This window comes from Oncorhynchus tshawytscha, unplaced genomic scaffold (assembly GCF_018296145.1).
Source record: "Oncorhynchus tshawytscha isolate Ot180627B unplaced genomic scaffold, Otsh_v2.0 Un_scaffold_9311_pilon_pilon, whole genome shotgun sequence".
Taxonomy (NCBI): domain Eukaryota; kingdom Metazoa; phylum Chordata; class Actinopteri; order Salmoniformes; family Salmonidae; genus Oncorhynchus; species Oncorhynchus tshawytscha.
This window is the reverse complement of record NW_024609770.1, coordinates 290,614-316,591: the sequence shown is the minus strand read 5'-3', so window position 1 is coordinate 316,591 and position 25,978 is coordinate 290,614. Positions and strand designations below refer to the sequence as shown.

The window sequence follows — 25,978 nt, the reverse complement described above, 5'->3', positions numbered from 1 at the left end:
CTTCACAGCAATCATTTTCTGGACACAAACAACAATATCCATGTACACTGAGTATAAAAACATGAAGAACACCTGCTCTTTCCATTACATAGACTGACCAGGTCAATCCAGGTCAAAGGTACAATCCTTTATTGATGTCACTTGTTAAATCCACTTCCATCAGTGTAGATGAAGGGGAGGAGGCAGGTCAAAGAAGGACTTTTAAGCCTTGAGACAACTGAAACATGGATTGTCTATGTGTACCATTCAGAGGGTGAATGGGCAAGACGACATATTGAAGTGCCTTTGAACAGGGTATGGTAGTAGGTGCCAGGCGCACCGGTTTGTGTCAAGAACTGCAACACTGCTGGCTTTTTCACTCTCAACAGTTTCCTGTGTGTATCAAGAATGGTCCACCAGCCAAAGGACATCCAGCCAACTTGACACAACTGTGGGAAGCATTGGAGTCAACCCTGTGGAACGCTTTGGACATCTTGTAGAGTCCATGCCCTGACAAGTAGGGGCAGTACTGGCAAAAGGGGGGAACTCCATATTAGGAAGGTGTTCCTAATGTTTGATATCTCATCCGTATGCCTTAATTCACCCTCTATAAACCTACTACAGTCACTTTGTGAACCTACAGCAGAAGTGTGACTGAAATGCAAACTGCGTACAAAGTGATACATGGATCATGTACACTTAATAGTATGCTTTAGGATATCAGTACAAACTAATATCCTACGAGTGTTTTCCTAACCCTCTTTTCTCCCTCCAATTTGGATGGAAGCTACAGTTAATTAAGTGCAGGCCTTCCTTCTCTCTGCCTGAACAAAGAGACTGTTGTGTTACAAAGGAAACTGTCAGATTCTTAGCCTTTTCTTTGCTCCCGAGTGGCGCAGCGGTCTGAGGCACTGCATCTCAGTGCTAGAGGCATCTCTACAGACACCCTGGTTCAGCGGTCTGAGGCACTGCATCTCAGTGCTAGAGGCATCTCTACAGACACCCTGGTTCAGCGGTCTGAGGCACTGCATCTCAGTGCTAGAGGCATCTCTACAGACACCCTGGTTCAGCGGTCTGAGGCACTGCATCTCAGTGCTAGAGGCATCACTACAGACACCCTGGTTTGAATCCAGGCTGTATCACCACCGGCCGTGATTGGGAGTCCCATAGGGCCGCGCACAATAGGCCCAGCGTCGTCCAGGTTTGGCCGGTGTAGGCCGTCATTGTATGTAATAATTTATTCTTAACTGACTTGCCTAGTTAAATAAAGGTTACTATAAAGGTTAATATATATATATTTGGCCTGCTTGAAAATTCTTCACATTTTTCTCTGATTGGCTCCTCTCTTGGGTAAAGATATATTGGCTCTTCTCTTGGGTAAAGATTGATTGGCTCCTCTCTTGGGTAAAGATTGATTGGCTCCTCTCTTGGGTAAAGATTGATTGGCTCCTCTCTTGGGTAAAGATTGATTGGCTCTTCTCTTGGGTAAAGATTGATTGGCTCCTCTCTTGGGTAAAGATTGATTGGCTCCTCTCTTGGGTAAAGATTGATTGGCTCTTCTCTTGGGTAAAGATTGATTGGCTCTTCTCTTGGGTAAAGATTGATTGGCTCTTCTCTTGGGTAAAGATTGATTGGCTCTTCTCTTGGGTAAAGATTGATTGGCTCCTCTCTTGGGTAAAGATTGATTGGCTCCTCTCTTGGGTAAAGATTGATTGGCTCCTCTCTTGGGTAAAGATTGATTGGCTCTTCTCTTGGGTAAAGATTGATTGGCTCTTCTCTTGGGTAAAGATTGATTGGCTCCTCTCTTGGGTAAAGATTGATTGGCTCCTCTCTTGGGTAAAGAAGGGGTCATTACCACCACCTCAACACGTTGATGGAGCAAGATAATAATTTTAAGGGTAGAAGGTGCACATATTGAGAAGTTCCACCCCCTAGCTACTGTACTGCTGCTATAACCTGAGTATGACAGTCATCATGACTAGTTCACTATTGCTATCATCAAAGATGACAAAAAAAGGTGCCAATGACGACAAACAGGAAATTGAAGGCAAAGGATGAATGATTTGAAACAGGATACTCACATCAGCCCCGGGCACACCTGGCAACCCGGCTGAGCCTAGTTTACCTGCATCTCCATCAGGACCCTAACAACACAACCACAATAGAAAGCAGAACAACAACAACATACTGACAGTCAAATACATCAGAATTACTAGATGATAATGACATCGTATTGTGTTAACAGAAGAAAAAAATGAAAAGTTTATAATTACAGCAGGGCCATCCTCTCCGTCGTCTCCCCTCTCACCCTGAAATAGAAAAAGGCCTACATGTGAAATGCATAGATAAATATATAAATATATATCTATATATATTCACAAATGTATACATATGTGTTTATACATAATTGGTCTAATTCCAACTCTTCAGTATGCAGCTGGTTATGTTTGTAAAAAGGGTTGTGCTCGCCCACCATTCAAATCATATAATCACATAATTATGAAGATGAGTTGTGATAATGCTCTTTATCATTTGGAAGATAATTCAAGTTAATAGAGGAGAGAACTTACAGCGACACCATCAATTCCTGGGACACCTGCAGGTCCTGGAGGGCCGACGGGGCCCGAGGCCCTCTGGACAAAGAGACGGTCAAACAATGCAATCAGCTATGGATATTATTGCTATACATAATGAACATACATCTGTATGGGACATACTGTATGTCTGAAAATGAAGGAGAAGCAGAAGTCTCCATTAGGCTTAGCCAATAATAATTCATTCAAGGAATAACAGGTGCATAACTGCCATAGCAAAGCAAACATAAGACACAACTGAAGCAAATACCCTTTGTTCTGAGAAATGTGTTCAATCCATGTGATAGTAGCTACCCACTGGGCAGACATCAATTCTACATCTATTACATTTAGGTTCCAACGGCATTTCATTGAAATGATGTGGAAACAGCGTTGATTCAACCAGTGTGTACCCAGTGAGTACCCAGTGAGTACATGATGTAAGTAAATACTGTATGCTCAGTCACAGTCACCCAGCTACAAAAATGAAATGATCATCCTTTGATTTGTTTCAGTATTAGAACAAATTCTCTTGCATGACTAGACCAACTAGAATCTGGACATTCTGCTAGTTGATTCCACAACAATAAATCCATGAGAATAACATAATGTAGATACACTCACCTGAAGTACTATTTCATCAACCTGAGAACAGAGGTACACAGAGAAGGACTTACTTGTGTGGAGCAAATAAGGACAATCTGCACCAAAAGTACCCAAAAAAGTTGCCCGTGAACCATGGTCTCTCCTGCTCTTCCCTCCCAGACAGCAAGAACGGCTAAAAATGGTTTCCTTTTTCTTGGATGAGTTGGGTTGACGGACCCCGACAAAAAAAGTCACCCAACTGAATCCGTTTCTACCAACTGAACCGCCAGAGGTACCATAGGCATCAAAGCCTTATGCATATTCATGACCTGCTTAGTTTTCGGAAGTGATTGGCAGAATTCACGGACTGCGCCCGAACAGACTGGGGGGGGGGGGAATGGAAAATAATAGCGGGCGATTTAAATGGCTTGGGATTTATTGGCTTGGGATTTATTGTTCATCTTTCATGTGGTTTATTTACAGTGGTTGTCTGGACTAGATAATACCAGCCTCTGTACTGGCTATTTTGATAATTAAGTTCGATCATTTGACCGGTGGTTGCAGTCTGTTTTGTCAATGGTTCTTACCGACGTCCTGGCTGGTAGGTCATTGCAGGTCTGTGGTCGCCCCACATCACAATCAATGTGCATCGATTGGAGTTCAAACTGAAAAATAAATACAATAATAATAATCACTCGGACATAAGTCACATTCACAACCTATATATATTATAATTGGCAAAATAGTGATAGTTAAATCATTAGGTATCGTCACCAATCCTCAATCGGCTAAATCATCATGTAGGCCTAGTCCTCACATCACATTACATGCTTGATTCTCAACTAATCATACTAATTTGACCCTAGCAGTAAGATAACTACTGATTGTAATGTTATTAATATCTCTTTACTGTGACCATGAATGGAGTGAACCTGCCTGATGATAAATATATATTTTTAAAAACATCCCAAACCACTTGGACAAGTATTATCAAAGGGCAATTAAGCGCGATATTACGCGGACTTTTACTCTGTGATTTAGCTTTGGGACTATATTACAAACATCTCCCTATAATATTGCGCTGCCATCATAGAAACTTTGCCTGGTCTTCCCTAGACACAGCCAGGTTATCTTCTGGACTAGAACCTCTGTGTTACAATTCCCACTTATTTGTAGAAATTGACATGGCGGAGCGCCACGCATTCCACATAGGCCGCATTCAGCTAAAAAGTCACTCTCGGTGTAGGTCATTTACAGTAAAACTCTCCAATGTAGGCTAGAGTGTATGTAGGAGAGTGTAGGCTAGAGTGTATGTAGGAGAGTGTAGGCTAAAGTGTATGCCGAAAAACTAGGTTTGAATATTTGGAGTGGCCCTGCCGTTACTTAACAAGCGCAGTCACTATTGTGCCTTAAAGTCCCAAACCTCTTGTACTTGCCATAGGACTAGCCTTATGAAATGAGGCTAAGCACAAGTTTACAAAACAATCAACTTGCTGGCACTGCTAAAACGGGGTTATCCTTCAGCTTTCCAATCCACGTGTATCCATCCAGGTTGACTATACCTCTCTGGGGTGTGTTCTGAGAGTCCACCATAACGCAATCCACGTGTATCCATCCAGGTTGACTATACCTCTCTGGGGTGTGTTCTGAGAGTCCACCATAACGCAATCCACGTGTATCCATCCAGGTTGACTATACCTCTCTGGGGTGTGTTCTGAGAGTCCACCATAACGCAATCCACGTGTATCCATCCAGGTTGACTATACCTCTCTGGGGTGTGTTCTGAGAGTCCACCATAACGCAATCCACGTGTATCCATCCAGGTTGACTATACCTCTCTGGGGTGTGTTCTGAGAGTCCACCATAACGCAATCCACGTGTATCCATCCAGGTTGACTATACCTCTCTGGGGTGTGTTCTGAGAGTCCACCATAACGCAATCCACGTGTATCCATCCAGGTTGACTATACCTCTCTGGGGTGTGTTCTGAGAGTCCACCATAACGCAATCCACGTGTATCCATCCAGGTTGACTATACCTCTCTGGGGTGTGTTCTGAGAGTCCACCATAACGCAATCCACGTGTATCCATCCAGGTTGACTATACCTCTCTGGGGTGTGTTCTGAGAGTCCACCATAACGCAATCCACGTGTATCCATCCAGGTTGACTATACCTCTCTGGGGTGTGTTCTGAGAGTCCACCATAACGCAATCCACGTGTATCCATCCAGGTTGACTATACCTCTCTGGGGTGTGTTCTGAGAGTCCACCATAACGCAATCCACGTGTATCCATCCAGGTTGACTATACCTCTCTGGGGTGTGTGTTCTGAGAGTCCACCATAACGCAATCCACGTGTATCCATCCAGGTTGACTATACCTCTCTGGGGTGTGTTCTGAGAGTCCACCATAACGCAATCCACGTGTATCCATCCAGGTTGACTATACCTCTCTGGGGTGTGTTCTGAGAGTCCACCATAACGCAATCCCACGTGTATCCATCCAGGTTGACTATACCTCTCTGGGGTGTGTTCTGAGAGTCCACCATAACGCAATCCACGTGTATCCATCCAGGTTGACTATACCTCTCTGGGGTGTGTTCTGAGAGTCCACCATAACACAATCCACGTGTATCCATCCAGGTTGACTATACCTCTCTGGGGTGTGTTCTGAGAGTCCACCATAACGCAATCCACGTGTATCCATCCAGGTTGACTATACCTCTCTGGGGTGTGTTCTGAGAGTCCACCATAACACAATCCACGTGTATCCATCCAGGTTGACTATACCTCTCTGGGGTGTGTTCTGAGAGTCCACCATAACGTCCACGTGTATCCATCCAGGTTGACTATACCTCTCTGGGGTGTGTTCTGAGAGTCCACCATAACACAATCCACGTGTATCCATCCAGGTTGACTATACCTCTCTGGGGTGTGTTCTGAGAGCCACCATAACAATCCACGTGTATCCATCCAGGTTGACTAATCCTCTCTGGGGTGTGTTCTGAGAGCCCACCATAACGCAATCCACGTGTATCCATCCAGGTTGACTATACCTCTCTGGGGTGTGTTCTGAGAGTCCACCATAACACAATCCACGTGTATCCATCCAGGTTGACTATACCTCTCTGGGGTGTGTTCTGAGAGCCCACCATAACGCAATCCACGTGTATCCATCCAGGTTGACTATACCTCTCTGGGGTGTGTTCTGAGAGCCACCATAACGCAATCCACGTGTATCCATCCAGGTTGACTATACCTCTCTGGGGTGTGTTCTGAGAGTCCACCATAACACAATCCACGTGTATCCATCCAGGTTGACTATACCTCTCTGGGGTGTGTTCTGAGAGTCCACCATAACACAATCCACGTGTATCCATCCAGGTTGACTATACCTCTCTGGGGTGTGTTCTGAGAGTCCACCATAACACAATCCACGTGTATCCATCCAGGTTGACTATACCTCTCTGGGGTGTGTTCTGAGAGTCCACCATAACACAATCCACGTGTATCCATCCAGGTTGACTATACCTCTCTGGGGTGTGTTCTGAGAGTCCACCATAACACAATCCACGTGTATCCATCCAGGTTGACTATACCTCTCTGGGGTGTGTTCTGAGAGTCCACCATAACAATCCACGTGTATCCATCCAGGTTGACGGGGTGTGTTCTGAGAGTCCATCCAGGTATGACTATACCTCTCTGGGGTGTGTTCTGAGAGTCCACCATAACACAATCCACGTGTATCCATCCAGGTTGACTATACCTCTCTGGGGTGTGTTCTGAGAGTCCACCATAACACAATCCACGTGTATCCATCCAGGTTGACTATACCTCTCTGGGGTGTGTTCTGAGAGTCCACCATAACACAATCCACGTGTATCCATCCAGGTTGACTATACCTCTCTGGGGTGTGTTCTGAGAGTCCACCATAACACAATCCACGTGTATCCATCCAGGTTGACTATACCTCTCTGGGGTGTGTTCTGAGAGTCCACCATAACGAATCCACGTGTATCCATCCAGGTTGACTATACCTCTCTGGGGTGTGTTCTGAGAGTCCACCATAACGCAATCCACGTGTATCCATCCAGGTTGACTATACCTCTCTGGGGTGTGTTCTGAGAGTCCACCATAACACAATCCACGTGTATCCATCCAGGTTGACTATACCTCTCTGGGGTGTGTTCTGAGAGTCCACCATAACAATCCACGTGTATCCATCCAGGTTGACTATACCTCTCTGGGGTGTGTTCTGAGAGTCCACCATAACACAATCCACGTGTATCCATCCAGGTTGACTATACCTCTCTGGGGTGTGTTCTGAGAGTCCACCATAACACAATCCACGTGTATCCATCCAGGTTGACTATACCTCTCTGGGGTGTGTTCTGAGAGTCCACCATAACACAATCCACGTGTATCCATCCAGGTTGACTATACCTCTCTGGGGTGTGTTCTGAGAGTCCACCATAACACAATCCACGTGTATCCATCCAGGTTGACTATACCTCTCTGGGGTGTGTTCTGAGAGTCCACCATAACACAATCCACGTGTATCCATCCAGGTTGACTATACCTCTCTGGGGTGTGTTCTGAGAGTCCACCATAACACAATCCACGTGTATCCATCCAGGTTGCTATACCTCTCTGGGGTGTGTTCTGAGAGTCCACCATAACACAATCCACGTGTATCCATCCAGGTTGACTATACCTCTCTGGGGTGTGTTCTGAGAGTCCACCATAACACAATCCACGTGTATCCATCCAGGTTGACTATACCTCTCTGGGGTGTGTTCTGAGAGTCCACCATAACACAATCCACGTGTATCCATCCAGGTTGACTATACCTCTCTGGGGTGTGTTCTGAGAGCCCACCATAACACAATCCACGTGTATCCATCCAGGTTGACTATACCTCTCTGGGGTGTGTTCTGAGAGTCCACCATAACGCAATCCACGTGTATCCATCCAGGTTGACTATACCTCTCTGGGGTGTGTTCTGAGAGTCCACCATAACACAATCCACGGACAGAGTTACAGAACGCTTGCTGACTTACAGTAACATATTGTGCCATTGAGAGTTGAAGAGGAACGGTAGGAAAGGGAAAACGGTCGTCTCTCGTGTTTTATTCAATGTTGTGAAGGTGAATTCAAGAGACAGCGATTCTCCGTTCAGTCTAACGGCAAGCTGCTCTTCGCCGTTCAAATCTTGCATTTGCCAAATATTCCAGTTCTTGGTTACGGTACTGCCGTTCATTCGTAAAACTGTCACAAACGCAAATTCAACCGGTAGTCCAAGGGGATACGCTGATCTGAAACATGGGAGAGAAATAGTCACCTTTCTTGCCTGTGATAAGTTGGCAAACATCGCCATGCATAATAGGCCTATATGTTAAGGCCTAGTTGTCTCTTCATCTACATGCTTTACACATCGAGTCCAGAGTAATTTACAAAAAAGCGTATATAATTGTAGTTCAATTATACACAAGTGATGCTATGGCTAAAACAATGTATAATTCTCCTAAAGTGAGCAGTGGCCCTTCATGTGGCCTATTAGCGCGGGAGGTAGCCCAGCGGTTAAGAGCTTTGGGCCAGTAACTGAAAGGTCGCTGGTTCGAGCCAACTGGGTGAAACATCTGTCGATGTGCCCTTGAGCAAGGCACTTAACCCTAATTGCTCTTGTTAGTTGCTCTAGATAAGATACTGCAATGTGCTGTGTGTTACCCAGATTCAGCACCATGGACAGGGACAGTACCAAACATGACCGGTAGATGGCAGTGTTCACCAATACTGCAGCTCTCTGGCCAAATATTGCAGAACCGTTAACCAACAGTATATAATTAATTTGACTATTGTTTCTGGTGTTATCCCTAAGATCTGGAAAGTGGCACATGTCCTCCCCCTACCAAAAGGAGGAGATCCTTCTGACTTAGATAACTACCGTCCAATCTCCAAATGATCTTGCTTTTCCAAACTTTTAGAATCCCTGACCAACTGACAGATAAGAACTTCTCGTTCTATTCTTAATGTGAATTGAGTTTCAGACCTGGTCATACAGTAGCACCGTTTCAGCTGCTACGCTCCTTTTAGATAAAGCGTTAAGTTGCTTGGATCATAAAAATCATTGTGCTGCCTTATTTATAGAGCTTTCCAAGGACTTTGACACTGTTGACCATCACACTCTCATTCAAAGGTTGACTGAAATAGGCCTGAATCAGGCTTCTTGCAAGTGGTTTGAGAATGATCTGTCAGACAGGGTACAGTGTGTGATTTGTGATGGTGTCAAGTCTAGGTTCCTGGATATTAGGAAAGGTGTACCACAGGGGTCGGTACTGAGATCTGTTCTATTCACTATTTCTATACATAATATTGGTCTATTTGTTCAAACTTGTAATATTCATCTGTATGCAGATGATCCTGTTATGTATGCCATTGCCCCAACTGTTGACCAGGTGTTGTTAGAGCTGCAATCTGACTTTGGTGCCTTACAGAATGCCCTGATTTTTTAAAAAGTTGGACTTAATGTGGGCAACACTAAATATGTGTTTTTCTCTAATTCTCACACTTTTTCTCCAATGGACTATATATTTATTAATTGAATGGTTCTCCCATTGATCAGGTTCCTGCCTATGAATATCTGGGCTTTTGGATTGACAAGGATTTATCATTTAAAAAACATACTGTGGCCGGTAGCCTAGTGGTTAGAGGCAGGTAGCCTAGTGGTTAGAGGCAGGTAGCCTAGTGGTTAGAGGCAGGTAGCCTAGTGGTTAGAGGCAGGTAGCCTAGTGGTTAGAGGCAGGTAGCCTAGTGGTTAGAGGCAGGTAGCCTAGTGGTTAGAGGCAGGTAGCCTAGTGGTTAGAGGCAGGTAGCCTAGTGGTTAGAGGCAGGTAGCCTAGAGGTTAGAGCGTTGGACTAGTAACTGAAAGGTTGCAAGTTTGAATCCCCGATCTGACAAGGTAAAAATCTGTTGTTCTGCCCCTGAACAAGGCAGTTAACCCACTGTACCTAGGCTGTCATTTAAAATGAGAATTTGTTGTACTGACTTGCCTAGTTAAATTAAAATAAACTTGTTAAAAAGCTCAGATTTAAAGTGGGCTTATTTAAAAAAAAATTGATCTTGCCTCTCCCTAAACAGCAGGAAACAGATTGTACAGTCCACTTTCCTGACAGTTCTTAACTATGGTGACACATTACCCAGAATACAACAAGCAGCCACTAACTACTTTTAACCCTTAGGATGCTGTCTACCATAGAGCCCTTCACTTTATCACAGGTGACAGTTTTAATACTCACAACTGCATCCTGTATCAAAAGGTTGGCTGGTTCTCATTGAAGGCCTGTAGATCAATTCATTACTCCCTGTTTGTTTACGAAGCTTGTTTACAATTAGATGTTCTGGAGCCGCTCGGGATTGATTGTTGTTTGTTTGACATTGTATTGGTTGTTGTATTGCTGTGATCAGGGCACCCTTGGGATTCAGACCATGGTCTCAATGGGTTTCCCTGAATAAATAAAGAATAATCTAATATAATAATCCATTACATCTACAGCGCTAGCCACCCACTGGACCAGTGCTATTTACCTTGTGTTAATTCTGAAGTTGAATGCTGGCCCTATTTTGTAGGCAACATGCTGAGAGGTTGATCCAGGTCCCTTTTGAACGGTTCCTCTTCTGGCTCAGCAATGTGAAACTGGGACATGATATAAAAACCTGTTGGTAGGTTACAGTACATCAGGGATACTTGTTGATGTGGATAGTTTTAATTCATTTTTTGAATGGTTGTTTTGTTCCCAGTAGTTTGAACTCTGACCTGGGAAACTATCCTCTCCGACCTTAATCGGAGGACACAGGTCCTGCTCAGTTTGACTGTCAGCTCCAGAGGAAATATACACCCCTGCAAAGAGGAAGAGACAGACTGACTTGTCTTGGCTGAAGTAGGATGTGTGTGTGTGTGTGTGTGTGTGTGTGTGTGTGTGTGTGTGTGTGTGTGTGTGTGTGTGTGTGTGTGTGTGTGTGTGTGTGTGTGCGTGCGTGCGTGCGCGTGTGTGCACATCCAAGTGCCACCTTCTTCCTAGCCTGCACCAGTGCTGATTGCCTTGTAGCCTGACCTTTACACTGAAAGAAGCTGCCACTGCAGTGATTACAGTACGTGGACAGACAGACATCCAATCACCCAGTGATTACAGTACGTGGACAGACAGACATCCAATCACCCAGTGATTACAGTACGTGGACAGACAGACATCCAATCACCCAGTGATTACAGTACGTGGACAGACAGACATCCAATCACCCAGTGTTTGGAAAGCTGCTGCACTGCTGTACGTAGCCCTGCTGTGAGCACTGAATAAATATTATCTCTGAGTGTCGGTTGTTTCCTCTTAAGCCTAACACTCTGGCTCGAGACTTGACATCTTGGCTCACTGATGCAGTCATACCTAGCTGCACCATTGTATCAATCAGTTTCTTACCATCATGAAATGTTGAAATTTGATTATCATCATGATCACCATCATTATCGTCATCCTCAGCATCCCTCATTCCTGACCTCACATCTTTAGTAACATCTCCTAAGGCAGCAGTGTAAGCCATACATTTCTATAAGAACTGTTCACATCATCATAAATTGGGAATTCACATCGCTTATACATGAAGCTTTTGCCAGGGTTTAAGAAGAGAATTAAATGTACTACCCTACTGTTTGTATGTCTTCTACAGATTATTAAATAATACTTACTCTGCGGGTGAAAGCCTGTGCTGAGGCATTGTGGGATCACATGGCATAACAAGTAGAGGAGGACCTCCCTAAAATACAAATGTCATGTCATCACAGGTGTTAAGAACGCAGATGTTAGGGACACAAATGTTAGGAACCCAGATTTTAGGAACCCAGATGTTAGGTAGGCAGATATTAGGAACACAGATGTTAGGAACGCAGATGTTAGGGACACAGGTGTTAGGAACGCAGATGTTAGGAATACAGATGTTAGGAATGCAGATGTTAGGAACCCAGATGTTAGGAACGCAGATGTTAGGAACATAGATGTTAGGAACGCAGATGTTAGGGACACAGGTGTTAGGGACACAGATGTTAGGGACACAGGTGTAGGAACGCAGATGTTAGGGACACAGGTGTTAGGAACGCAGATGTTAGGAATACAGGTGTTAGGAACCCAGATGTTAGGGAAACAGGTGTTAGGAACGCAGATGTTAGGGACACAGGTGTTAGGAACCCAGATGTTAGGGACACAGGTGTTAGGAACCCAGATATTAGGAACACAGATGTTAGGAACGCAGATGTTAGGGACACAGGTGTTAGGAACGCAGATGTTAGGAATACAGATGTTAGGAATGCAGATGTTAGGAACCCAGATGTTAGGAACGCAGATGTTAGGAATGCAGATGTTAGGGACACAGGTGTTAGGAACGCAGATGTTAGGAATACAGATGTTAGGAACATAGAAGTTAGGAATAAAGATGTTAGGAACGCAGATGTTAGGAACATAGATGTTAGGTTAGGAATACAGATGTTAGGAACGCAGATGTTAGGAAATACAGATGTTAGGAACGCAGATGTTAGGTTAGGTTAATACAGATGTTAGGAACGCAGATGTTAGGAACATAGATGTTAGGTTAGGAATACAGATGTTAGGAACATAGATGTTAGGTTAGGAATACAGATGTTAGGAACGCAGATGTTAGGTTAGGAATACAGATGTTAGGAATACAGATGTTAGGAATACAGATGTTAGGAACACAGATGTTAGGAACGCAGATGTTAGGGACACAGGTGTTAGGAACGCAGATGTTAGGAACACAGATGTTAGGAATACAGATGTTAGGAATGCAGATGTTAGGAACCCAGATGTTAGGAACGCAGATGTTAGGAATGCAGATGTTAGGGACACAGGTGTTAGGAACGCAGATGTTAGGAATACAGATGTTAGGAACATAGAAGTTAGGAATAAAGATGTTAGGAACGCAGATGTTAGGAATACAGATGTTAGGAATACAGATGTTAGGAACCCAGATGTTAGGAATACAGATGTTAGGAACACAGATGTTAGGAACACAGATGTTGGAACACAGATGTTAGGAACACAGATGTTAGGAACACAGATGTTAGGAACATAGATGTTAGGTTAGGAATACAGATGTTAGCAGATGAATAAGCCCTCTTTGTACCAAAAACAGAATCCTATATATAGAATCCTATATCCTCAACAGCAGGGCTCTGCAACCCTCTTCCTGGTGAGCTACCGTCCTGCACGTTTTAACTTCCAACCCTAATCTAGTGCACCTGATTTGAATCATTAGCTGGTTGATAAAATGAATCAGGGTAGTTACAACAGGAGCTGGTGCAAAAGCTTACAGTAGGGGAGCTCTCCAGGAACAAGGTCGGAGACCCAAGATCTACAGATTTGCAGTTCAGTTCAAAATGTATAGCTTAGTCTGTGAAATTTAATACATGCATGACTGTATAATTGCAGCATGATAATGCAAAGCAATACCTCCATACATCAATCAATAAATGAATGTATACCTTTTTAATCCACCCATTCAGTAGGCCTTTAGCAGGTTTTCTGTGGTTGGTAAACTCTGTCCACAGGTCCCAGCTGTGTGAGGAACAAGAAGAACCTACAAAAGAACACCTCTGGTAAGACTAGCAAACTGAGGAGGTTTCCTTTGAGGCGTGACTTAGACTGTTCTCCGGGGGAGGGGAGTGGGTCCGGTGGTTAAACACTGTACGAGGGTTAGTTTCCCATTTCAAATCAAATTGTATTTGTCATATACACAGTTTAGAGCAGGTATAAAGGTGCTCCTTCCACAGTGCAGTACGATATCAATATAATCATCAGAAATCAAGAAGTAGTGAGAAGGTATTATGCATTGTAATAAAACAGTTATGTACACAATCAGATATACAGTCTAAATGATGAATGTACTATGTCAAGTATGACTGTTTTTATCATTATAAAGTGGATAGTGTCTTGGTCACACAGGTGAATAAATAGTGTATAAATAGAATAACAGCATTGACTGGGAGTGTAAATGTCCTGGAGGGCAGCAAGCTCACCCCCAGTGATGTATTGGGCAGTCCACACCACCCTCTTTAGAGCCTTGCAGTTAATGGAAGTGCAGTTGCCATACCAGGTGGGGATGCAGACAAGATGCTGTCAATGGTGCATCTATAGAAGTTCCTGAGGGGCCATGCCAAGTATGACGTACATGTTTATCTCAGAGGGGTTATAACGCAAGTGTCCCATGCTCCATCCCTGATAAGAAAGAACCTGTGTGTTTTAATGTTTAGTTATTTCATTACCATCTCCCTGTCACATGAGATTGATTAAAACCATTGATTATCATGATGACTAATCGTCAGTCAGATGGTAGATGTCATGTAGTAGGCCCCCCAAAAATGCAACTAATACTGAGCATGTATTGAAGGAGAAAAATGGATCAACCGAATCCAGGTTTGGTGTTATGGTATGACGGACAAGCCCCACCCACACCACCCTCACCCCTATCTGGTGACCTATTTGAACAGTCAGTGTTCCCAATATGTCTGTCCTCTTCATTCTCTGTGATCTGTTCCCATACAAGCCTGACTGAAAGATTTCCACACAGTTCACACCATAGATTCACACTTAGGACACCAACAAAACTGTTGTTTGGTGAAGGTAATGTGAAGAAAGACTCTTCAACAAGCACTCAGTTTTGAAGGTCAGGAAGAGCTAATAAGGGTTAACAATGTTATATGTTTCTATAGCCCATGGTTGTGTCCCATATGGCACCCTATTCTCTTTATAGTGCACTACTTTTGGCCCATAGGGTGGCCCATAGGGTATCCCATAGGGTATCCATAGGGTTTCCATAGGGTATCCCATAGGGTTTCCATAGGGTATCCATAGGGTATCCCATAGGGTTTCCATAGGGTATCCATAGGGTATCCCATAGGGTTTCCATAGGGTATCCCATAGGGTTTCCATAGGGTATCCCATAGGGTTTCCATAGGGTATCCATAGAGTATCCATAGGGTATTCCATAGGGTATCCATAGGGTATCCATGGGGTGGCCCATAGGGTATCCCATAGGATGGCCCATAGGTTATCCATAGGGTGGCCAATAGGGTATACATAGGGTATCTATAGGGTATCCCATAGGGTGGCCCATAGGGTATCCCATTGGGTATCCATAGGGTATCCCATAGGGTATCAATAGAGTATCCATAGGGTATCGCATAGGTATCCATAGGTTATCCCATAGAGCATCCCATAGGGTATCCATAGGATATCCCATAGGGTACCCCATAGGGTTTCCATAGGGTATCCAATAGGGTTTCCATAGAGTATCCATGGGGTATCTATAGGGTATCCCATAGGGTATCCATAGGGTATTCCATAGAGCATCCATAGGGTATTCCATAGTGTGGTTCATAGGGTATCCATAGGGTGGCCCATAGAGCACCCCATAGGGTGGCCCATAGGGTATCCATAGGGTATCCCATAGGATTTCCATAGAGTATATATAGGGTATCCCATAGGGTTTTCATAGAGCATCCATAGGGTATCCCATAGTGTGGCCCATAGGGTATCCATAGGGTTGCCCATAGAGTATCCATAGGGTATCGCATAGGTATCCATAGGTTATCCCATAGAGCATCCCATAGGGTATCCATAGGATATCCCATAGGGTACCCCATAGGGTTTCCATAGGGTATCCAATAGGGTTTCCATAGAGTATCCATGGGGTATCTATAGGGTATCCCATAGGGTATCCATAGGGTATTCCATAGAGCATCCATAGGGTATTCCATAGTGTGGTTCATAGGGTATCCATAGGGTGGCCCATAGAGCACCCCATAGGGTGGCCCATAGGGTATCCATAGGGTATCCCATAGGATTTCCATAGAGTATATATAGGGTATCCCATAGGGTTTCCATAGAGCATCCATAGGGTATCCCATAGTGTGGCCCATAGGGTATCCATAGGGTTGCCCATAGGTTATCCATAGGGTACCAAATAGGGTATCCATAGGGTATCCCATAGGGTGGCCCATAGGGTATCCCATTGGGTATCCATAGGGTATCCATAGGGTGTCAATAGAGTATCCATAGGGTATCCATAGAGGATCCATAGGGTACCGCATAGGGTATCCAATTGGGTATCCATAGGTTATCCAATAGAGCATCCCATAGGGTATCCAAAGGGTATCCATAGGTTATCCAATAGAGCATCCCATAGGGTATCCATAGGTTATCCCATAGAGCATCCCATAGGGTATCCAAAGGGTATCCCATAGAGCATCCCATAGGGTATCCAAAGGGTATCCCATAGAGCATCCCATAGGGTATCCATAGGTTATCCCATAGAGCATCCCATAGAGCATCCAAAGGGTATCCAATAGAGCATCCCATAGAGCATCCCATAGGGTATCCAAAGGGTATCCCATTGGGCTCTGGTCAAAATAAATGCACAATAGGGTGCCATCTGGGACACACTCCATGTGTTTATCAAATGCATTACCGTGTTCATACAAGTCAGAGATCAAATTAAAGCAGGAAGTAAATAGACTATTGGCTCCCAATATGATATTTTATTTTGTAGCCTATAGCCTGCCACCTGCATTAATGTGTAATACATAGCCTACATCAGGGGTAGACAACCCTGTACCTGGTGTGCCACAGGTACTGCAGGATTCTATCCCAACTAGGCAGCACACTGAGCAACTTAGTTAAAAATGTATCATCTCAGTGATTGCCTAAATTCAACACACTTGGTCTTCCAGGTCGGTTAAATCAAAAACATGACATTTCTACGGCCCTCCAGGACCAGGGTTACCTACCCCTGGTTTACACTTTACCATTACAGATATCTTTGGGAGTTGCATCATTCCCTTTTCACAGTATCCAATAGGTGCCAGAGATCACATGTCAACAGAAAGTTAACAGAGTAGTCTAAAGACTACTGCACATCTGCAAAGAGGCCAGGGCTTTTATGGCACAGGTGGTCTCAGCCCTACAGGGTCACTGGTTCAAGCCCTGTTCTGCCAGTTCCCCCTCAACCACTATAATAGATAGTAGTTATAAAAGATGATTTCACATTTACCCTGGCATGCCTCATCTCCAACCATATCCAGGTGGGATATGGACCAAGCAACCCATCTAAACTCAATCACTGAGGAATCTGGATCTGTCATATCAGTCGTAACAATTACCACTCATAGAGAATGATAGAGGACTCTTCTTTGTATCTGTCCCATTATGGAGTCTGTGAGCCATCTCCATTTTGAAGTAGTCCATTTTCTATGAGTTGAAAAACAAACTGCAAGTGTGCATACTACCACCTGGAGTGTGTTTGAACAGCTATAAAGGCAAGGTTGGGGACTTACTGCCACCTGCAGGTATGGCATATTTGCTCACAGGTATAATTAATTGGCTGATCCCTCCTGCTGACCTGGATGGCATTGTGTGATCCCTCCTCGACACATAGGAAGTCCCACCCAGTAAACGGCTTAAATGTTGAAAGTCCTCACTGACCCTGCCCATGCTAAAACAGGCTTATGGGCACTAGAGCCCTCTATCATTCTCTATGGTACCTGAAAGAGAGCGACTCTCCATTTGGGCTAATCTTTAACCTGCTAGCACCTCCCCAGGTAAGAGGGGAATAAGGCAACCTCAGAGTTGCACACAAGGATACTTTATTGACACACACACACACACACGGATGAAATGTACATGGAAAGGTAGTGGAATGGTAGTAGTTCTGTCCTGGACAGAAAACAGGGGTAATGAATACATTGTACATACTGTATGATAGCACGAGAGCAATGATAATTGTAATAAAGGTCTGTATAAATGGATATGCTACCAACGATATACACAGAGGCAGAATGCAATAAGCAATAGTAAAAACTATAAAGAACAACAAGCAATAATTATATACATGTTACACACTCACTTTGTGCAAGCACACCATCCCACATGTCCAAATAGATTTGAGGGAGTCCAGCTGTTGATGTGCAGGTCAGAGATGAGCTTGCTGGTCTCTCTGTGTCTGCTTGAAGGAGACTGAGAGAGAGGCAGGATCTGGGGATCTGGAACCAAAGATGTGATTGGCTGACCCCACTGTGTGATAAGGCCCCTGGCAACCATGAGCCCTAGCAACCAATCGGTTTGGCTATGGCTAGAGGTGTGAAGGGCAAGTTCATGATTTGACCTCGGTTATTTGAGTTCTCAGTTGTCTTGAAAGCACCAAAAGAGTCACCGGCAAGGACGTCAAAGGACCACTTGACAGGATCTGCGCAGCAACTGCGCAGTTTTTATGTTCGACAACGTGCGTGGTCGCTTCCACTGTTTTCCAGCGGATCGTCGCTAGCCTTGTCAGGCTGCGGAGGCTGTGTGCAAGCTCAAGGGACTGGATTGACTACCCATGTCGTTGTCCCGTTTGGTTTTGAAGTCGGCTTAATGCTGTTTTGTTATAGTATTTCGTCTGTTAACTATCAGGAGAAGTGATCTGTCGACACAGAATCTGGTGAGTACTGAGTAGATCAACGCGCCAACGAGCTAGCTAGCTAGCTACTAGATAACAGCAACGTCAGATCCGATGTGTGAAAATAAAGCCATTGGCTGCTGCTTTAGTACTTGAAAGATTAGCTAGTTAACTTTAAACTCGTAGCTAGCTATCGTGCTGGCTAGCTAAGTAAGGACGGCTAGCTAGTTACTGCAAAACTAGCAATGTAACGTTAGCTAACAGTAGCTAGCTAACGTTATGTGGTGAGACTGGCAGCTGATTTAACTAACGTTAACTACTGTAGCCAACACATTATCTATATAACTACTATGCGTTGTTGACTCAACTATTTGTATGTTTCTTCTGAAGAAACCCCAGCTAGTTAGTTAGTTGACAAAATTCCCAGTTAACTAGTTATCTTGCTATGACGTTTTGATGGTAGAAGCTGGCTAGGTAACTAACTACACTTGCGAGACAGATGTTGTGTGGTGATTCATCCTGTCCTTGTTTGCAGTAGGGGATGGTCACAGAATATTTCAACATCTGAGAATATTCCTGTGAAACTTTTGAGGAAATAGTAGGCCTATGTAAGTTGCTCAATCAACAGGACCTATATAGACGAAGTGTTTCTGCATGTGTTACATAGCTAACTAACTACTGAACCAGAACCCTTAATTAGTATGTTCCCAGACCCTGGGAAATAAATGTTACTCTCCCCTGAACTGTCATTCGTTCCATCAGTCAAGGTAACTAGTTAACGTTAGCTAACTAGCTATACCATGTTGTTATATCTCTTCTCAGATATGACTTGGGCTATTTCTTCTCAGTAAGTTGTCAAAATTGTATTTCTGTTCAGTTGCGTAACTAGCTAGCTTGCAAGCTACCTACACAATGTTGAAGTATCCTCATAGACTCACTGTCAAGAGTGTGACTAGGTTGGAAAAAGAGGCAGGTAGACTACAGGTATGATTGTTAAAGACGCTCGGAGAGCATTCACAGACACAGGTAGCAAAGTTGTTTTGCTTGGCAAAGATCAATAAACTGAAACTGTCATGAATGGAGCTTACTGTTTCTCCACAATCATTTAACTTCCAGGAGTAGCACTGGCTTCAAAAGACCAGGAGTAGCACTGGCTTCAAAAGACCAGGAGTAGCACTGGCTTCAAAAGACCAGGAGTAGCACTGGCTTCAAAAGACCAGGAGTAGCACTGGCTTCAAAAGACCAGGAGTAGCACTGGCTTCAAAAGACCAGGAGTAGCACTGGCTTCAAAAGACCAGGAGTAGCACTGGCTTCAAAAGACCAGGAGTAGCACTGGCTTCAAAAGACCAGGAGTAGCACTGGCTTCAAAAGACCAGGAGTAGCACTGGCTTCAAAAGACCAGGAGTAGCACTGGCTTCAAAAGACCAGGAGTAGCACTGGCTTCAAAAGACCAGGAGTAGCACTGGCTTCAAAAGACCAGGAGTAGCACTGGCTTCAAAAGACCAGGAGTAGCACTGGCTTCAAAAGACCAGGAGTAGCACTGGCTTCAAAAGACCAGGGAGTGGAGTGTGAATTCCATAGATTATTATAAGGTGCATTATTAATCAGACAGCACACATAGCTGCACTCAGGAAGGAAACGGGTTGGCACCACACTACACAGTTGATTAGAAAAGCACATGCATACTAGCTAAGTATACTGTACTATACTGTAACCTAAATGTGTTGTAGTCTGCATCATGCTGAGTTATGAGGGAAGAACAATAAGGGTGACTCTCCGGTTGATCTGAAGTAGGCTACATTCCCCTGTTTCCTCATCAGTACAATCTGTAATGTTGTCTTAGATCTAGACTGTATTGTTTTGCATCATTCTGTCAGTTCAGTTGTGAATTGTGATTGTGTTGCTAAATCTCAGTCATTTGACTATTTGTTTGTTCAGTTAGTAAATGGGTAGCTGGCCATGCAAACAGTAGCCTAAACCAGCATGCACACACTGCTATGCAAAGCAAATACCCTGCTGGACAGGTAGACCCTGCTGGTAGACATAACTTAGTGGATCTAGGCTTTGTAACTGTACTTGGAGCAGCTCACCACCACAACGTTTTCAAACTATTACCAACTTAAAGGAACCCTTTTGATCACTCAAATGGAAACGTTGCACTCAGTTGAGAAATATGACACTTGTTCTAATTAAAGTTGGCTTGGCACCACTATCTCTGGCCCTGTTTCAGATAGCCATGCCATCTCCGTTTGAATGCACTTTGCTTTGTGAAGCGTGCAGATGCAGGTACTGGTGTTGTCCCATATAAGAGAAATGTGCAACAGGTTTTAACATGCCCTGCTCCCAGCACATCCACTTTATGACATGGCTATGGAAACTATGGAAACCCAGAGACAGTGTTCTCATGCAACACAGTGTTCTCATTTGCAGCCTGTCTATGGATGATGCTACTGTTAGTTAGACAGTGATATTCTTGTCTATCCTATAATTGATGTGCCTGTATTAATAAGTAAAGCATTGCCTAGAGGAGGAGTGCTGATCTAGGATCAGGTCCTCCCTGTCCATTCATTATAATCTAAAATGCGTAACTGTTCCCAGATCAGCACTCCTACTCTGAGGAGGAGCTTTATGAATATGGTGTTGAAATGATTAAAGTAAATTCCCTGCGTTTTCACTCAATAATTTACAGCATTCCTTGCTGTAAGATGGAGAGCTTGTTATGTATGGTGGCTTGCCTTGGTTGTTTATGAATACATAAGAGTCTCTCTGGTTATCTGCCTGAGAAAACCATGCCAGGCTTGTTGTTTGTCTCCCTCCTTCATCTCTGAGTGAAAGAGTGGGGGCAGGGGGATAGAGAGAGAGGAAAACGAGAGAAGGGAAGAGAGAAACTGACAGAGGGCCAGAGAGAGCGGTCGAGGCGGAGAGAGAGAGTCAGAGATCAGAGAGACAGAACATGACAGACTTGGTGGGAGAAAGAGAGTGTTAGGGAGAGATCTAAACAGTCTGTATTCAAGGCTTCCTCTGCATTAGATATCATAACAACCCTGCTAGCTGTACCCTCTCTGCCCTACTTGGCCTCTTTCCTGTGTGTTTTCTAAACAACCCAGCCCAGGTCTCTGTAGTTCAGTCACATCTAAGCCATCTATCTCCTTCAAATCTGCAGCCGGCCATATTGTTTTCCCCCTCCAACTCATCTGCTTTCATTGCCAGGAACATGGCACCATTAGCTCTACAAGACTGTCATTTATTCATTCCTCACATGAGTCATTTACAGGGCTTCTGGGTGATTTTGCTATGCCAATTTCTCTCAGCTCCATTGAGCCGAATCTGCCCTCTGGGTCTTCGTCCCACCTGTGTGTTTCAGACTAGGTTCAATTCTCCTCTGTCCCTAAGACTTGGCTTGACTAAGTTGAGAGCAAAAAATGTTTAATTTAAGACCTGTTGGAGACCCGTAGGAGGCCTGTAGGAGACCTGTAGGAGGCCTGTAGGAGACCTACCTGTAAGGAGACCTGTAGGAGGCCTGTAGGAGACCTACCTGTAAGGAGACCTGTAGGAGGCCTGTAGGAGACCTACCTGTAAGGAGGCCTGTAGGAGACCTGTAGGAGACCTACCTGTAGGAGACCTGTAGGAGACCTACCTGTAAGGAGGCCTGTAGGAGACCTGTAGGAGACCTACCTGTAGGAGACTTGTAGGAGACCTACCTGTAAGGAGACCTGTAGGAGACCTACCTGTAAGGAGGCCTGTAGAGAGGCCTGTAGGAGGCCTGCCTGTAGGAGGCCTGCCTGTAGGAGGCCTGCCTGTAGGAGGCCTGCCTGTAGGAGGCCTGCCTGTAGGAGGCCTGCCTGTAGGAGGCCTGCCTGTAGGAGGCCTGCCTGTAGGAGGCCTGCCTGTAGGAGGCCTACCTGTAGGGGGCCTACCTGTAGGACGCCTGTAGGAGGCCTGTAGACACGTACTTGGTGTATTTCTAGTATTGTCCAGTAGTTGATATAGTATTTCAGGACTATTTTAGCGTGTGATTCATAGCTGTTCCTTCCCCCCCATACTCCCATCCCTCCCCCATCCCTCTCCCTCTCTCTCTGTCTACCCCCACCCCTTCTCCCTCTGTTTGGCTGAGCTGCCAGCCAATTAGGAAAGACATGTTATTTACATCTGAAGCAGAGAACCCAGCAGGCAGCAGCCCTCATGGGTCTGTTTGGATTTGGTGTTCGGTGCTTGTTATTGGAAACAGCTGAGCCAAGTACGACTGTTTGTTTGCTGTTGACTAGGTGTGTGTGTGTGCCTGCGTGATTTGTACTTTCGCTGTGTGTGTGTAGGTGAGTGTCTGACCGCCTGAGGGTGTGTGTGATGAGAACACATGCTCCACTGTAATTCTCTACTAGTGTGAGGAGAGAAAGACCTCAAGGTTGTTCCTGTATTTGTGTCCAGTGTGATGATAACTCCTCTTCACATCAGTTCAGGTAACTCACATGGATGCTCTCCTCCTTCCACAGGGGTCATAATGTCCCAGGTGATGTAAGCCTTCTGTCTGCCTCTGAAGCCAAACATGAGTGAGGTGCAGGCCACGGTGGAGTTCTCTGTTGAGCTCCACAAGTTCTACAATGTGGACCTGTTCCAAAGAGGGTGAGTGACTGTGTCTCTTCTTCACTGCTCTGCAGACTGACTGTCAGCCCACTGTCGTGCATCTTCTAGGCTGCCCTGTTTATCAAGCACACCAAGGCTTTCTGGGGAAATTCCACGGGCCTCGATTTTCAAGTTTCTGAATAAGTTTACATTTAGTGTTATAATGTTGTTATTGCTTGAAGTTACAGCGACGGAAACTTTCATCCTCACTTAGCCCTCAGTCCCTATTTTGTAAATGAAAGGAAGCTTGATTGTGACGTTTTGATGTCAATATAGATGTCACACGCCCTGTTCTAATGGATATGATTTAAGATATGGTGGCAATGCCAGGTATCTTGTGGTGGGACACTTTTCCTCAGCCAAATGATAATGATGTTACCAGGAGGATTATTCAAATCCCTTTCGAAGCAAAGAGGTTGAATTGAGACACGTTGGTCAGTGATAATAACAAGCCCATGTCCTCCAAGTAGGCTGCTCTCTCTGCATCTGAACAAACTGATAGTGACATTCTTCCATCTCATAATTGTGTTAAAATGATGTTCATCTCTTTAGACACGCTATTGATCATTTATTCAAATGGCCGTTTCTATTGATTTGTGTGTGTAAAAGTCCTCCACCTTCTAATGCAGTCTGAGTAGAAAGCCCCCGCCTGGGGTCGTTGAGTTGACCAGCAAGTAAACACTGGCTCACCTCAAGAGGCCTGACTGACTTTATTTAAAGGGACACTATTTGTAGACATTTTGAGCAGAGGGACTCTGTCATATCTATGTTAAGCGAGACTACCGCAGGCTACCACTGTCGCTATAGGCTATTAGTCCCGTTTGTAGATGCACTCGTTTGACTGCCAGTTCTTATTTTCATCCACCATCGATGCCGTGCTTCATGCTACGATGGTTCCTGTACATGGTGTCAGAAACCTGTCATCAGGTCTGAGTAGTGAAACACATCCATTATGTCTGATCTCTTGATTATGGTCTGGGTTGTGTTCAATAAGACACACAGAGATAAACAAAATGAAAATGAGTGTTTCTTATTGGATAAGTTCAGGTAGTCCCTCCTTGTTTCAATCTGTTTCCTTCCATTTAATACCTAATGAACACAACCCTGATGGTGGAGCATGGTGTGATAATGGCCTTGGAACCCCATGTTAACTGGCATAAATGTAGTGCAGAGACCAAAAGTAGCAGTCTTCCTCAGCCAAGTAGAAAAACAGTCTTTTTCCGGGTCCAAGGGTTTGTGTATATTAACACAGGACCTGACGACCATTGTCTTGACAAGGACAGGTCACATGACTTGCAATTGTTGTGGTGCTTCATTCAGTGTTAGAATGCAGAGTTCCCTTCGCTACCCTTATTGCTTCACAGTGGCTGTGTAGCTGTGCTGTGATAGCTAGGTGTTGGTTTGTGTTAACAGTGGCTGTGTAGCTGTGCTGTGATAGCTAGGTGTTGGTTTGTGTTAACAGTGGCTGTGTAGTGTTGGTTTGTGTTAACTAGTGGCTGTGTAGCTGTGCTGTGATAGCTAGGTGTTGGTTTGTGTTAACAGTGGCTGTGTAGCTGTGCTGTGATAGCTAGGTGTTGGTTTGTGTTAACAGTGGCTGTGTAGCTGTGCTGTGATAGCTAGGTGTTGGTTTGTGTTAACAGTGGCTGTGTAGCTGTGCTGTGATAGCTAGGTGTTGGTTTGTGTTAACAGTGGCTGTGTAGCTGTGCTGTGATAGCTAGGTGTTGGTTTGTGTTAACAGTGGCTGTGTAGCTGTGCTGTGATAGCTAGGTGTTGGTTTGTGTTAACAGTGGCTGTGGGTCAAACCTTTACAATGAGAGCCTTGGCCTTTCCAGCTTTCACAAAACTCTTTGTGGTTTATGGATGGACATTTTAAGCTGCAATGATAAACATGAATTTAGTGGTGATTTGGGCTCTTCTCCACACATCATTCTACACTGAACTCATTAGAAAGCCTATCTAGCCTCTCCTCTTGTACACATTGACGCCTTTGTAATGTTTACAACCTTAAGGCCAAATGTGCTTCCTGCAGCAACGGTTGGCGTTAGCAAGACAAGACCACTGAGCTACTGACATGTCTTCAGATCTTTATCTCCACACTGTACACTGATGTTCATCACGCAGATTGTCCTACTGTAACATTGACTCTTCACGGTCCCTGAGGCCTAAACTACTCTGGAAGCTGACATTCCAGTGTAGCGTGACACTCGGCTACACTAAGTGAACAATGTGTCTGTAGCCATCAGAACGCAGTCTGGCTGAGTGTCTGGTTGTAGTGGACTCAGCTGTGGAGCAGAGCAGGAAGCTGGCTGAGGCCTAGATATTCCTCCAACAGAGTTCCCATGACGTCGGCTTCAGAGAGGATGGAAAGCTCTCTTTTTGCTTCCTGCTTCACAGTGGCCTCTACCCACCGTTGTATTGCAGGGATTTTTCTTCCATTGTAATCATTGGGCAGGCAGCCTAAACTGTTCGCCTAACTCCAAACTGTTTGTATTTTATGAATTTTTGTGATGGAAAAACAATTAAATCGTAAACTTAAATGACTAAAACCAGATATAAAATATGTAGAAAAAATAATGGACCTAATATACATTGAGTGGACAAAACATTCTAAATACCTACTCTTTCCATGACACAGACTGAACAGGTGAAAGATATGATCCCTTGTTGATGTCACTAAATCCACTTCAGTCAGTGTAGATGGAGGGGAGGAGACGGGTTAAAGAAGG

At 44.5% G+C, this 25,978-nt stretch overlaps 2 protein-coding genes and 1 long non-coding RNA gene across 7 annotated transcripts in view; 1 reads left to right on the top strand and 2 right to left on the bottom strand.

Annotated features, from left to right (window-relative positions):
* The window catches only part of col9a1b (collagen, type IX, alpha 1b), a 37,762-nt gene extending 32,306 nt beyond the window's left edge, over window positions 1–5,456 (bottom strand). The window contains exons 1-6 of one of the 2 annotated variants that reach the window (XM_042317812.1): window positions 4,700–5,456; window positions 3,725–3,802; window positions 3,177–3,197; window positions 2,550–2,612; window positions 2,253–2,288; window positions 2,061–2,123 (exon numbers count right to left, since the gene is read on the bottom strand). In XM_042317812.1, coding sequence (XP_042173746.1) covers window positions 2,061–2,123; window positions 2,253–2,288; window positions 2,550–2,612; window positions 3,177–3,197; window positions 3,725–3,802; window positions 4,700–4,888 — 450 coding nt within the window. In that variant the 5' untranslated portion in view covers window positions 4,889–5,456. Of the gene's footprint in view, window positions 1–2,060; window positions 2,124–2,252; window positions 2,289–2,549; window positions 2,613–3,176; window positions 3,198–3,229; window positions 3,453–3,724; window positions 3,803–4,699 lie in introns of those variants that run through there. The other variant, XM_042317813.1, reaches the window with a different exon arrangement.
* Window positions 5,457–11,874: 6,418 nt separating this feature from the next.
* On the bottom strand, window positions 11,875–18,293 carry LOC121845816. The gene is made up of 3 exons (XR_006082788.1): window positions 18,102–18,293; window positions 13,684–13,778; window positions 11,875–11,945 (listed from the first exon to the last, which is right to left on the bottom strand). It is a non-coding gene; the product is annotated as an uncharacterized LOC121845816 (long non-coding RNA).
* Window positions 18,294–18,338: 45 nt separating this feature from the next.
* Window positions 18,339–25,978, top strand: part of fam135a (family with sequence similarity 135 member A) — a 50,026-nt gene continuing 42,386 nt past the window's right edge. For all 4 annotated transcript variants that reach the window (XM_042317827.1, XM_042317826.1, XM_042317825.1 and 1 more), the window contains exons 1-2: window positions 18,339–18,674; window positions 23,123–23,252. In XM_042317827.1, coding sequence (XP_042173761.1) covers window positions 23,176–23,252 — 77 coding nt within the window. In that variant the 5' untranslated portion in view covers window positions 18,339–18,674; window positions 23,123–23,175. The remainder of the gene's footprint in view (window positions 18,675–23,122; window positions 23,253–25,978) is intronic.